The following is a 14,913-nucleotide window of genomic DNA, read 5'->3' as shown; positions in this document are numbered from 1 at the left end:
AGAAAAAATGAACTATGTCCATGGGAAGTTCAATGTGTTATCACATTATTCTCATACTAAATCCATAACAAAAGACTGTACTAGCTACTAAAAAGAAAAGATTCTAACTATTGTGAAGAAAATTAATTCGATCCCAGCACTCACACAGCTTGGCATGGCTACCTCTGCAACTCCTGATCTGCAAGCGTGACATGTGGTATGTTCTTAGCCCTACTATTTTAAGAATTGTTGGGATTTTACACTGGTCAATTTGAAATGTCAGAAAACACAAATGCTGCCACTTTCTATGTGTTTACAAATGTATTTGTCAGACGTCGCCTCATTTGTCACCAGTAGAAAGGAAATGGTAGCCCTGCTTGTTACCTTTCCTTGACTGTCTGGGTTATACTTGTCAGGAAGAGTGTATGGATGTGAGATGAATGAATCTGAATGAGGATTTAGATGACTGCACTTCTCACTGGCAAAAGACTGCAAACACGTTGGCACAAGTTTATGGTTCTTCAGAGCATATAGGTGGCAAGCATAAAATGCGTGTTACGGATTAGTAAGCAAGGTCCAAGCCCAAACAACTCCTCTGTAGAGAAGGAGACATTTCAATCTGTCACACTTTAGATATGAAAAAGTGACGGGAACATTGGTGAATGCGAACAAAAAACGTTTGCAGTTTAGCTCCTAAATGCTCACACATGAATAGTACGCAGCACAAAGGCTTTGCCAGGGTATTTATGTCAGGAAAGTTTCTGAGGTGATGTGTAGCTTACCAGTTCTCCTAGCAATGCAGACACATTGGTTCTCAACACAGCATCAACTGTACCAGAGGAAAACACCTTTCGCACATGGGAGTTGCCTTTACCCACTGTATTTTGCAGCTTAGCTGGAAAATTTTCAATGTGAGGCCTGGCTGTAATCACCCAAAATGCTAATTTTCATGACAAAAGCAAACCAATCAAGGAAAGTGGAGCAGGTTGAGATATCAGATTTGGCAGTATGGACACACCAGGTCTGGCTCACGTGTTAGACCAGGCTCAGACTGCAGTGGGAAGGGAGTGCGAACTCACTGTCACAAGGTGGTTGCTGATACAGGTTTAGCTCTCAGTGGCCTTATCTTGCTTTGGACTATCAGGTATCCTTTACACTATGCCAGGACTAGCAATAAACTCATGGATGGGAACACGCGCGGACGTTTACAAGCTGGGTTAATTCACTTATATTGGCAAATGTTGCATGTATTCTCTGAAAACTGAGGTTCACCAAAGCCAGTGGAGGCTTTGGAAAAAGAAACAACCACCCCACACCCCAAAACCAGTGCTTGACTGGGCCTGGTCATCAAAGCCAACGTTAAGGCTTTTGAAACCCTGACTAGAAGAGACGTTCTCCTGCAGCAGGGCTGTGTGCACGAGGGTTCCGGTGAGCTCTAGACTCACTTTGTCATCTTCCAAAAGCAGCACCCAGGCCATGCAGGGTGCAGCATGGGTGCAGAATGGCTCCATCCAGCCTGCTGCAACAAAAATACAAGCCAGTCAGGGGGCAGGCATCCTCCAGGACTGCAGGATTTGCCCCCATACCCTGGAAACACTGATCAGTCAGAGAGGACAGGAAAACAAAGTCACCTGGAAAGAGTTAGCCGTTCAGACTGGCGGAGGGGATTGGGACCCTGCTTTAATCTTTTTATAGTATAAAAGTTTCGTGACTGAGTTAAAGCCCTACTGTTTGGACTGGATGATGTTACCTAATTCTCAGAAATGAGAGCAGCTGGCTGTGGTGCAGATACCTCCTAGCAAGCCCTGCAGTGCACAGCACATCATTTAGCAGAGCTGTAAAAGAAAGGACATTTATGAGGGGGCTTGGGAAGGAAACTTTATGTGCTGGCTGGGCTTTTAGCTGCCCAGATTTCATTTCCATCTCCTCAGTTTTATTTTCCATTTAAATAAGTAAATAAATGGAGCCCTCTTCACCCACCTTCCCTAACATTTTTTGGCATGCCTTTGGTTAAACTCTGTGCTGAGATCCCGAGGGTCTTGACAAGAATGTTGTTAACCTTGTGGCAATGTAGCTAAAAAGGCAAAGGTCCTGTCAAAATCCACTTTTGGGAGGATCTGGAAAAGGAAAGCAGGTAACAGAGATGTGAAAAACCACCTGATTGTTGGGAATTTTAACTTTGTGGCAAAAGTAAAACAAAACCATGTCCTGAGCCCACCAAATCCTGTGAATTTCACAAACATTTATTGGCATTTCCTGTTGCTTTCCCTTCCTGCCTTTCCCCCACCTCTTTCTGCCAGTTGCTTAGGTTGACACCATCAGCGTTGCCATTTCTTCCTTGCCTTTGCCTCTTTTCTTTCTTTGCCTAATACTGTGGGGGAAAAAAACCCCAAACCACAACACCTCATCATTTTGGGGGCTGGGTTCTTCCATTTAGCTACAGGACAGATTTTCTTGCTGATAAGTTTGCCAAAATGGACCTTGAGCTCAGCCTGGTGGTCTCACTCCGCTTTGCGCTGGTGGAAGGTAGCACTGGCTGCTCTTGCACAACCCATCCTGGCTTTTCCACAGCACCTGAGTCTGCTGGCAATGGCAGTATGGCATCATCCACCCATAGATTATGGGGCTGAGAAACAGCTGATTCTATTTTTTTTAATGCTGTTTCCCAAAGCAATGAAAAGCGCTTTGGAAAATGTGTCCCTGTGTATGCCATTCTGTGGTGCTCCAAAGTCAATTGGGAGCTGGGGAATCCAGCCCTTGGCCCAGGGAATTTCTTACTTAAAAAAAAGTAAAAAACCCACAAGTTATTCCATTCACAGTATCTAGAGCTAAGTACCTAAGTTGAATAGCTAAACTTTAGGTAACATGCTTTTAAAAGCATGTGAAATGTTAAAGCATTAAATCTGTAACTTCGATTTTGAAAGCCCTGGAAATGCACATACTGGCCCTGGGGGAAGTAGGAGCTTCCATTCTTCCATACATTGGAAATCATCTTATTTCAGTATAGGTCCACTTTTATTTACTTATCGCTTCCTGTGCTAGGTAATACACCTGCAGTACTTTCCACAAGAAACATGTAAATGCTTAGCAGCCATGGCTGGAATTTTTTACCCCTGTATTTGGTGTTTTAGGCTTAAATGGCCTGACCCTTTGCCTTCCCTATGCTGGCAGTATTAATTAAGCTGGACAGGACCTGAGCAGTAGAGTTGTCAGGCTGGCAGTGTCCCAGCAGCACACTGGGAAACAGACAGCAGCATGAGAACAGCACCAAGAGCCACATTCTGGGTTTGGGAGCTGGCTTCAGTGGGACTCATGTGCACGTAACTGCTGCCAGGGGACTGGCCCAAAAGTTTAGTGTTTCTCTGAACAGAATATAAAAGCAATTATAAGCTTGACCTGGGATGCTTGTGGCTGAATTCATAGCCATCTGGTGTTAATGGCCTGAAGTGAAACTTCAGGCAGAGGTTTCATTTTGCTTATTATTTGTCAGGAAAGTCCCTGGCCAATGACTGCAGCTTTCCTTCTTAGCACTGGAGCTTCATACTTGCCGTGCTGAGTGGCAGGGGGGCTGCAGCAGTCCCAGTGCTGCTCTACTTTGACTTCAAGCAAGTGGCACCAAGCATAGCAGTGAGGGACTGCTTGGAGACCACAGAGGAATTAACAAGCTGAATGTAACACATGTCCTTCCACCCTTTTCACTTCAATGACATTCAATTTAGTCTTCCTAAAAACTGCTGCCCAGAAACCTGTTGAATGGCTGTGCTCATAAGGCAAAACATTTCTATGCTGAAGTGTAACCCTACTGCTGCCTATTCACAAGCAAAAGATGTTTTTAGGCTCTTTGTTAACACAAATCTCAGTCCCTTCCCAGGCCATGACTTGATGAAAGGACTATGTGGAAAGCATATACTGTTTTTTCATTCCAGCTGAAATTTTGCACATGAAGCGTTCCCATCCCAAATGGTGGGGACAGATGTTCAGTCTGAAGAGATCCTTATTGGTCTCCTAATTACTCTGCACTGCAAGTCTCCATCTAGGAGCAACCAGTGGCCATACAGAGAGAAAAGTGGCAATCAAGGTATCCGACTTGTCTGAGAACTCCAAGAGAAACTTCTCTATCTACTAAAATTTCTGATGGAGGGTTTTAGTCATTGCTGTGCAGGCCAGAAGACAGAGACTGAGAATTACTTTCTAAGCATGAGAAACTGGAGTAAGAAGTGGCAAAGAGCTATTCAGCCTGCTTCTGCACAGACATTCAGACATCTCCATTAAAAATTTTGGGTCAAAACTAAAATGTTCCCCATGGGAAATATTTCTCTACTCTGCTTTCCTCTATATGGTCCAAGTACGGCAGCTGAAATACAGCTTGCGAAGGCCATCAGAGTTGTGTTTCTGGATTGAAACAAATTTTCAGCAAAAGTACTTCGGTTCTTCTTTTCACAAAGAAAAAAAAACGGAGCAGGGAAGTGCTTGTCTTGCTTATCTTCAAACTGCCCAGTAGCCATATTGCCACAAATGAAGCAAGAGCAGAAGAAATGAAAAGTCACTTTAAAAATATACTTTTCTCCTGCAATCTCAGCTTCCTAAAGTCTTTGCTGGCCATTATCCTGTAACTCGATCTTAGACTTTGTCCCCTTAGGTTATGTTGTTGTGGCATGGAAAATGCTGGGGTTTGTGGCTCTCAAGTCCTAATCAGTGTCATCACACCAAGGAGCTTATCTGACCCTTAACCTTCATAATATGTGACTTCGCTGGTGGTCCCCCTTGATGGTTTTGAACAAGTTTCACTGAGGCCATCATTGGCAGGTCAGCACAGTAACTTGCTGAGTATTTGCTGTAGGCTGTCCCATCTGCATGCTGATTTCGCCCTTGGTTTTTTTTGCGTGCCACCTCCTTTGAGGCATTGAACTCTGACAATGTAGAAATTTCCAGAGGTAAAATTTTGGTCTTTAAGGTGCAGAACATATTCATGCTGATCACTTTCTTTCTCCTTCTTGTCCCATTTCCAAGACTCGCTCACCGAGAAGTCTGTGTTGTGCTCTGCATGTGTTTGTGGGGCCGTGGCTTATTTCAAGACCTCTCTGGGAGGATTCATCCTCATGCCAACACAGCCTCAGCTTCACATTGCTATTCAACTAGCACCTTTGTGTTCTCCTGCAGTTTTTGCCAGAATCCTGAAGGCTCCCGAATCCCAAAATATCACCTTTGGGTCTGTGGTGACATTGCGGTGCACAGCGACCGGCCTTCCAGTCCCCACCGTCTCCTGGCTGGAAAATGGGAAAGCTGTAAGTGTCTCTTTTCTTTCATGCTTTTGGCACCGGAGGGTTGGTCACATCCGGAAACGCAGCCCAGGGATTAAAGTGTGGGGCTGGGAGCCAGTGCCCATGGTTTCTATTCCTACCTTACTTAACACCTCACTGTGTAATCAAGTTGAGCCCTCATGGCTTCCTTGCTGTAGTTTTGTCCCCTGCAAATCACTCTCCCCCTTCTCCAGGGTGTTGCATGGGTTAATTTGTTAGGATCTGGAAAGCCTGAGATGAAGAATGCTTTAGAGACTTACAACCTTCTGCTGAGCCAGGGTTTCTAGGACTTTATTGTGAGTCTAAGTGTTTCTGCAGCTACCTTTCCTCTCCTTCCTCCTAATGTGACAATAATAACACAGCAAAATTGCCTCTTTGACAAAATTGCTTATTTGACAAAATAACACAAACTGAGGTAGTTAGGTAGAGCAAACTTTCTTGAGACAAAATACCTGAGGGACAGCATATATGCACAGCATATTTGCAGATTAATAGATCTGAAATTTTCTACACTGACATAGGTGACACACTGAAGTATGTCACCAATTTATTCCTGGCTGGAAGCATGTCCTCATGAAAGGCACACCATCTCTAGCAGCAGGCACCAAGAGGTGCAAATCCATTGCTTCTCGCAGGAAATTGTTCCATGGTCTAATTATCCTGACCATTTAAAATAGGTGTCTGCTTTGATTTCATCTGGCTTTCATGTCCATGTATAGGCTATTACAATGCCTTCCCTTCAGCTGAACTGAAGAGCTGCCTGACACCTGATATTGCCTCCCCAGGAGTAAGCAGGGCACCACGGTCACAGCAGCTCTGCAGGCTGAGACTGCCATGGGTATACTCCAGTCTTCACATGGTTATGATGAACGTGCTTTATACTCTGTGGTCTTTCAACAGGTTTTTTTAAGGATGTGGGCCCCAGGGTGTGATGGCGTGGAGGCAGGTGAAGCAGCCACTGTGTGCAGGCCAGCAATTTGCCTCCACTCTTCCTCACTGATCACTTGTCAGCTCCAAGTCCTTCTGGCCACCAGCTAGCCACGGCCATTCCTGTGGACTTGCTTGTCCAACATGATCAATAAATCCTCTTCCTGCAGTTCCTTAGTTCAGGAGGCTATTTCCATCCTGGCCTGTATCCTTTCTTTTTATGTATTAAAATACATTATGAAAGAGCCTGGGCTACTCTGCCAGCTTTCTTGCCTTCCTTATCTCCTCTAAACCTTATTGTGTCCTCCAGTCTGATTAGGGTTAATTTTCTATATTCTCTCGGGGTTGCTAGGGAGAACAGCAAAGTGATCAGATCAGCCTTTGTATAGACCCATGAGTCCAGTTAGTTTCTGTCGATCATTATTTTGAGACAACTGTGGGTGTTTGTTCAAGGTGTCTTCCCCATTGAGTAAGAAACCTTTCGGAGCATCTGAGGTCCCTGGCAAAGGCAGAGTGTTTCTGGAGCACAGCCCTGTGCTCTGCCAAGTTCCCACTGGTGTGTCAGTCCCACAGAGAGCTGTGAGATGATGCTCATCCCCTGCCCGGGGGCACTGCCTGGCTGGTCAGATCTGCTCTGCCCCATTCCTGTCTGCAAAGCAAAGCCCAGTCCCAGGAGGGTGGTGCTCCAGACAGCCTCATCTTAAATATGGCAAGGAGAACTTAATGAGATCCCAACTCTGGGAAAGTCAGACAATGAAGTGGGTGGACTGGAGTGTATGTATCTGAGGGCTGGCTCACGAGCAAGCAGCAGTGAGTCATTTGAAGATGCACCATGCCTGCAGCATTACGGTCTCTGAAGGCTGACCTGTAGTTGTTCTGAGGTTTAAAGAGTGGGACTCTGCTGAGGTTGCTGAGCTGCCTTTGAAGAGAAAGATGGAAACTCCCCTGTGCAGCAGCCACCTTGCCTACCTAAACAGAAACACATTTCATTTGCCTCCCACTAAGGATGGCAGGGGATCATGGACATCAAACTGTATTTTTCTGTACTGCAAAGAATGAGTGAGCCAAGTACAAAGATGTGAAGAGGTCTCTGCTTTTGTGGTCGCTGAGGTGGTGTTTTAAAGGCTAAAAGAAGACCTGCTGGAAACAAAATCTCAGGGAACACATTTGAAAAAGGAAGGGAATCATTTAACACAAGGGAAAAACAACAACAGCTGGCTGGTGTGGAACTCCTAGGCACAACTACCTGACACTTTCACCCGTGATTTTCCACAGTGTACGTGACCACGTGTACTGCTCATACCACTTGGAGCTGAGTGACCTTTTGCTCCATTGGCCCAAGCTGGAGGAGCAGTCCTGGCTCTCTGTGCTCACCAGGCACACTCCAGTGCTGCCGGGAGGGGAGATAACAGTGTGGGGTATGCTGGAGCCCTGGAGAGTAAGAAGGGAGAGGGGACCAGATCAGCACAAGTGGCTCAGGGCAGGCAGCCACCTCTCCTGGGTGGATGGGGACAGGCAGGGTCAGCCTGTAAAGAAATTCCTCCTTTCCACCAGGAAGGTCCTAGCAGTGTCTTAGTGCTGAGTGGTTTCTGGGGAGAAAAAAAAAAAAAAAAGTCTGAAAATAAATCTGATCAGCACTGTAACAAAAGAGCAAATTGTGAAAAAATATCTCCTGTCATCCACCTGAAGTAACTACACAACATAGGCCAAAAAATATCCCTGGTTCCTGCATTTGCAGAGTGACTGGCACACCACCCATCCCTGATGAAATACTTACAAAAACTCTGTTTTTCTGGTTATTTAGTGATTTCTTCCCATGCACATTGCCTGACCACAACTCCAAGTTGAGCTTGAGTGAGGCAAAACCAACATATTTTTTTCAGCTTTTTCTTTTTAGAGGTAAACTGATCTGTTTACTAAAGATGTGATACAACACTGATGCATCCCTTCCAGCTTTTTCAGTTACCACTGTTACTACCTTTGGGAGCAGACACAGATCTCATTGAAATCATGTTTCTACTAACTTCGAGGGAGGTCAGATAGATGCCTCTGATCTCTCAGATAGAAGTGTAGGTAGAGTGCTTTTCTGGGATCGATCCGGGGAGACCACTCTCACTGTCCTCAGGGCCAGGTCACGCCAGTGGGATCCATGGGCAACCATATCTTGCTTGAATTACACTTGATGCTTCCTCTCAGTATGAAGGGTAGAGCAGGCGATGCTGCTGCTTCCTACTGCCTTTGCAAGGTAGAGTCTTGGTGAACCATGTCCTCCTACTTTAAAGCATGCCATATGAGCAGGATAGACATCAACTGGCCAAAATCAGTAGGTTTCGAGCTCATTTACCTGGGAATTTCTGACCTGGGAAAAGAGCTGGCCAAAATCACCACATCTGCAGTCCCTTCCATATTTCCAAGTATGAGATAAGAAAATCTTACAGGTATCTGCCAAAGCGTTGAAGCCAGAGCACTTGCTTTGCTCACAACTGCTTTGGAAGTGTGGTGGTGGTTACATTAATCCAGAATCAATGACTTTCAAACTATTTTAAATTCTCCCTCTGTATAGCCAGGGTTTGCAAAGCCACCTTGTGCCCTTCCTTGCTAAGGCATCAACAGGCAAACAATTGACTAGAAGTGGTCCTGGAGTAATTAGCCAGCTCAATTATATGAGTAAAACTGAGACTACAGCCCTCTGGCACAGAAAATTAATTGCAAAAGTATTGCTGAAGTGTGAAATAGGAGAGGTCTTTAACATTTGCTTTTGTCTGTGAAGTCAGCTGCTGTGAAAGCACCAAAATGACACCAGCAGCTTTAGCTCTCTCCCACTTCTGTCTGTTTGCTGCATCTTTCTCTGACAATTTCAGTGTTTGCGACCAGGTGTCTTAGATTTTTACTTGCTTTGTCTGCTTGCCTTTGTGGGAAATACAGCTGCACTGGGCTTTTCACTCTCTTAGGTTTCTGCAGGGTCTATAGTGGAAAGTGTCAAGGACAGACTGGTTGACTCCAGACTGCAGGTGTACGTCACCCGACCTGGCCTCTTCACTTGCCTCGCCACGAACAAACACAGCAAAGCTTTTGGAGCTGCAAAAGCTGCAGCAACCATCAGTGTTTCAGGTATGCGGGGAAAGACCGGGTTGTTAATTTTTTTACCCCTGCAATCACAATCCTAGCTTCCCTTCTCAAGGAGAGGAAAGGAGCATGAAGTATTCTGGAGGAGGAGGGAAAGCCTTGGAGAGCTGGTAGTGCACAAGGGGCTAAATTTGAGTACTAGTGCATCCCCTGCCAGGCTATTTCCTCATATGTTCTTACACTTTGGAGACTGGCACAGCTGTCATTTCCTGAATGTTTGATGCTGTCTTGTACTTTGTGTCCCAGAAGCACACTTGGTAAGTTCATCCATGCGGAGGAAGTCGTGGCCATGCCCCAGTGCTGGTGTCACCTAACAGCAAGGTGAAAATAGCTTTCATGGACACTTCGGCTTCTCAGGAGGTTGCATCCAGAAAGCAGGGAGGTTGCTGTCAGAGCAGTCCACCACTGTGCTTAGGGTAATCTCTGATTCCAGGGACATCTCCCACATGGAGAAAGAATGATCCAAAGAGGAGAAATAACAATGGTCTGAGCTAGCTGACAGCATTCATCCTGATTTGTATCAGGAATAGTGTGGCCAGCAGGACTAGAGAAGTAATTGTGCCACTGTACTCAGCACTGGTGAGGACCACCTTGAATACTGTGTTCAGTTTTGGGCTCCTCATCATAAGAAGGACATTGAGGTACTAGAAAGAGTGCAGAGGAGGGCAACAAAAGCTGGTGAGGGGCCTGGAGCACAAGTCTGATGAGGGAAATGGGGCTGCTTGGCCTTGAGAAAAGGAGGCTGAGGGGAGACCTTATTGCTGTCTACAAGTACCTGAAAGGAGGTTGTAGCATGGAGGGTGTTGGTCTCTTCTCCCAGGTAGCAAGGGATGGGACAAGAGGAAATGGCCTCAAGTTGCACCAGGGGGAGGTTTAGATTGGATATTAGCAAAAAATTCTTCATGGAAAGAGTTGTCAGGCCTTGGAACAGGCTGCCCAGGGCAGTGGTGGAGTCACCATCCCTGGAGGTGTTTAAAAGATGTGCAGATGAGGTTCTTAGGGACATGGTTTAGTGCTAGAGTTAGTTTGGGTTATGGCTGGACCCTATCCTGAGGGTGTCTTCCAGCTGAAATGATTCTATGATTCTATGATTTGTTACACCAAGAAAAAGGGGGCAGTTTGTTCCTTCCCTGTAGGAACAGGCAGGAGGGTTTGATTAGAGGAAAGAGGAATCACCTAGGACTCCAGACATGGGTGGTAGCCCTGGTCCTGCTGTTAACTAGGCATGCACCTTGCCCCTCTGTCTGTGCCTCAGCTTCTACTCTGCTGAGAAAATAACCATACCCTTTCTTATATTGGGTATTGTGACCCAGCAGCAAGCTCTGCCCCATAAAAGACTCAGCACTTGGTACTGTATTTCACACCCCCACTTCTGCTTTTCGCCTGGGCAAGGCTCTATCCCAGGAAGCAAATGCAGTAGGGAGGGCAGGTGCTTTAGGCTGGTGGGAGAAGCTGCACTGCCCACCTCCAGGCTGCCTGTGCTCAGCAAGAGGGGAGCAGCTCCCTAGGTTTGAGAAGGAGCCTGCCTCAGCTTTGTCCCAGCTCGCCAGGGTTCCCTGGCAGAGATGTCCTGGTCCTTGGCCGATGCTCAGTGCCTCCTCCCCATGGCAGTGCAGCTGCTCGAGGTGCTGCAAGAGAGGGCATGGCGATGTGCCTGCGCTGCTCCTCCAGCTCTGGTTTCTCCCACCTTTTACAGCTGCTGCCTGCAGTAATGTATGCATGGGCAGCTTAAACAGAGGATGCTAATTACTGGTTATGTAGGACCCAAAGGATAAGGGTAAAAGTGTGGATTTAGGGTGCAACAGCCCATCTCAGCAAGAACTGCAGTCAACAATCCTTATTCCCTCTCCCCATAAAACATCTATTGTTGCCAAACTCTTTTTCCCCTCAAGGAGGTGCAAAATAAGGTCAGAATTGAGCTGCATCCTTTTCAGACAGCTTGCAGGTCTCAGACAGATCCCCTAGCATGGAAATCTTAACTTCCACATCTCAGAGAGGACAATGAAGCATCACTGATGTCTTTTCCATTTTTTCTTTCTCCTGACTCATGACAATTCCTGGATCTGGTGCCTTCCGGCAGAGTGGAGGTAAGAATGACTTTCTGTGACTGCCCGAGGGTTTTCTGTGGGACAGGGAGGAGAGAAAAATGAACCAAGGAGATTTGGTTAGTTTTGTTTAAATGAAGAGAGTTGGTTTCTGGACACCAACCATGCAGATGACGTTCACCAGAAGGGAACACTGGCGTGATTGGACACTGGGACCAGGTGGATAGGGATGCTTCTCTGTCAGGCAAGCAGTGAATCACACATCAGTAAAGATGTTTAGAATATGGCAGTGAGCAGAATATTCTGGTGTAAATTCTGTTCACAGTTACACATCTGCAGTGTCACTGACCTAATGAATTTACAGACAAAAGCTTAACTGCAAGTTAAACTCTTATCTGTACACAGCCACTAAATGTATTTTGATTCACTGATCACTAGATTAGGGCAAAAGAAGTTTAGACATTTGTTACAAGCAGAGTTAAGCATGGGTAAAGCCAGTTGTATGTGATCAGACATGCACTTTTGCCTAGTATTTTTTGAAGTACTGAACAATTTTGCTGGTTTTTTGTGTTGTGTTGTTGTTGTTTTGTGGGTTGGTTGGTTTGGTTTTTTTTTTGTTTTTTTGTTTTTTTGTTTTTTTTTTTTTTTTTTGTTTTGTTTTTTTTTTTTCCCTGTTGTTTTTGGTTTTGGTTTTTTCTTTTTAGAGTCATAGCATATTTTTACATTTTGCACTAGCAGATCAGTCTGGAAGGAAAATGAGAGGGTTAGCCTGGGAGGAGGACTGGGAGCTACAGGCCCTTGAAGTGAAGAGCAAAGCCTGAGAAAGTCCGAGCAAATGGCTTTGCCACTCTGCTGACACAAGCTCCTGCCAAGGCCCTTGCCTCCCTCACAGGGGCCTGCAAGATTGATTCAGGAAGTTTGTAAATGATTTAGTGACCACCCAATGATGATGATGGCAGACTCATGCCTTACACCTGCACCTGTGTAGGTGTGACAGGCATGAGAACAGTGATTAAATGCTCAGCCCTTCTGTCCCACAGTTGTTCTCAACATTTGCTGCATGAAATTCCCTTTCTGTGACAAGGCGTTGTGAGAAACACATTACGGCTGCCTCTCCATCGCAGCCTGGTCTATGTCTCCCTGTAGGTTTTAAAAAAGCAAGGAAACACACTATTAACACTGGTGGCTTTCGTCAGGTTCCTTCTGCAGCCTGCTGAAATCAGCAGCACAGCTGTGTCATGCACACCTATGCCCTTTTGCCTTTTTAGCACAGGAAGGATGCATCTTTCAGATTAAGCACAACAGGCACCGTCAGGAAAATGTGAATAAGGTGACCCCTCCCGCACCAAGGATATCTCTAGTAGGGTGCTAGGGGAAGTATGGTGCTGTGGGAAATCTGCTTTGTGCTAGGGGGATGTAATGGGCTCTGGAATGAGCACAGGACACCAGGAGTGCCTGTGTCACACCAAGGGGTGTCTGTGGAGCCTGAGGTGATGCAGGGTGTCACAGCTTCACTGCCATTTTGGTACTACCTCAAGGAATCTGTGCCTTCCTGTATTTTTTAGGCAATGTGACATATAGGACAGAATGATAATTAAAAAAGAAAAAAAAAGACATTAAGCCCAAAGTAGTGCAGCCAAACTAGGTCCAGAGAGTGTCATCTGCAGACAGTGGCATCTGAAAAGCTGAAATTTGGGCATCCTATGTAATCCCTTGTCCATGTACCTCCAGCTTTCTGAAGAAAAACAGCAGTCACCTCCAGGGTTGACAATGGGTGACTACTTGGACAAGGGAAAGAAATAAAAGGCAAAGATACAAATAGCTCTGGTGGCTACTCCAAATGGTTGGCATGTTGTGAATTGAACTCCCTGACCCCAGTTAAACCAGCCGAATGAGCAGTGGGGACAGCTGCACCCAACCCTCCTCCCTCCCTGATTCGGCTGTCCCCTGCTCACCAGGGAGGCTGCTTTCCCAGGTTTCCAGCCCCACGGAGGGCCCTGCATCCCACCGGCTGCCTGGAGGGCACGTTCTCACCCGCAGACCTTGCTGCCGTGGGGTGGCCACGGAGCGTGGCTGACCTGTGCATGCCCTCACCCTGCTGCTCCCTTTTGATGGCTATGGGGAAGAAGGGAGGGAGGGATTACAGCCATCTCCTGCTCGATGCAAAAAGAAGCAGGAAAGATAAATAAGCAGACCCAGAAGAAGCCAATCCTGCTGTGCTTTTTATGGCTCCATCATAGTTCTGGCCCCATGCTTTGCAACAGGAGTTTGCAAATTGCGAGATATGGTGAAGAGACGAGAGGATGGACCTTGGAGGAAAGCACCAGAAAGAAAACTGCAGAGGCTTCTGCCTTTCTTCTCACTGTGTCTCCCACCTAAATGTGTGTGGAGGAGAGGCAGGGTCAGGAGGGGTGCAGGAGCTGAGGAGGAGCAGGCAGGAGCTTGGCTGCTCTGATCTTGTGAAGAATTTTCTGGCACATGTTGGGTGGGACTCACCTGGCTTCTGCTCATAGAGTCCATCCAAAATTGAGCTTTTGCTAGTCAGGAGAGCAAAAAATCTTGAGTCATCACAGGTGTGCAGCAAGCAGTATGGCTGATCTCTACCGTAGGGAAGCAGGAAAACAAAACATTTTCCCATTAGGGCCCGAGGGCAGAGTGAGGGGCCATGCCAGGTCATGCTTGTGCATGATCACTCAGTCTTTTTGCCTACTTGCAATTCTAGCAACTGCTGGCCAGATCCTCAGCCCTGGAGCTCACCATGAGGGCCCTGTGCTCACATTAAGGTTCCTCGTAGAAGTTTCATTTTTGGATGGTATTAGCTGTTTTTAAGTGGTTTTAACCACCTACCCTTTCCTCCACCCTCTGTTACCTTACAGATGCCACTTTATTCAGAAACAGAGCCTAGGCACCCTGCTTCTGCGTGGAGGATGCTCACTGTGTGTATGTGCTCTTGTCCTTGACAGCAAGCTCTACAAGGGTGATGCAGGCTACTGCAGCACGTACAGAGGTGAGGTGTGTAGTGCTATCTTGGCGAAGAATGCTCTTGTTTTCTTCAACTCCTCCTATGCTGACCCAGAGGAGACCCAAGAGCTGCTTGTTCACACTGCCTGGACTGAACTGAAAATGGTGAGTTCATTCTGCCAACCAGCCGCTGAGTCTCTGCTGTGTAACTACATCTTCCAGGAGTGCAATCCCTCGGGAGCTGGGCCAGCTCCAAAACCCGTGTGCAGGTAAATGAAAAAAAATACTGATCTTTCACTTTCATTTCGTGGGGATGTGTAGGCAGCAGGGGAGTGGTGAAGGTCTATCCAGACACGCAGTAGTGCTGAGTGAAAATGGGCCCTCTATGTTTGCATGGGTTTTATCTTTGCTCTCTCTGTACACACAAAAACGACCTGATCCAGCTCTCTCTGTGCCCATTCCTAGGGCATGGACTGACTTTCAGGCCCAGATCTCTGTGTTATATCAGGCTTTTAGCAAAAAGTGTTGAAAAGAAATATCAATTTGAATGACATATTTGATTTAAATAATTAACA

The 14,913-nt window shown here is 46.3% G+C and overlaps 1 protein-coding gene across 2 annotated transcripts in view; it reads left to right on the top strand.

Moving 5' to 3' along the window:
• Nucleotides 1–14,913, top strand: part of MUSK (muscle associated receptor tyrosine kinase) — a 58,981-nt gene that overhangs the window by 21,767 nt on the left and 22,301 nt on the right. Inside the window, exons 6-8 of one of the 2 annotated variants that reach the window (XM_065656030.1) lie at nucleotides 5,140–5,264; nucleotides 9,158–9,321; nucleotides 14,341–14,607. In XM_065656030.1, coding sequence (XP_065512102.1) covers nucleotides 5,140–5,264; nucleotides 9,158–9,321; nucleotides 14,341–14,607 — 556 coding nt within the window. Of the gene's footprint in view, nucleotides 1–5,139; nucleotides 5,265–9,157; nucleotides 9,322–14,340; nucleotides 14,608–14,913 lie in introns of those variants that run through there. The other variant, XM_065656029.1, reaches the window with a different exon arrangement.

This window comes from Caloenas nicobarica, chromosome Z, assembly GCF_036013445.1.
Source record: "Caloenas nicobarica isolate bCalNic1 chromosome Z, bCalNic1.hap1, whole genome shotgun sequence".
In the NCBI taxonomy this organism is placed as follows: domain Eukaryota; kingdom Metazoa; phylum Chordata; class Aves; order Columbiformes; family Columbidae; genus Caloenas; species Caloenas nicobarica.
This window is presented reverse-complemented; position numbering and strand designations above follow the sequence as displayed.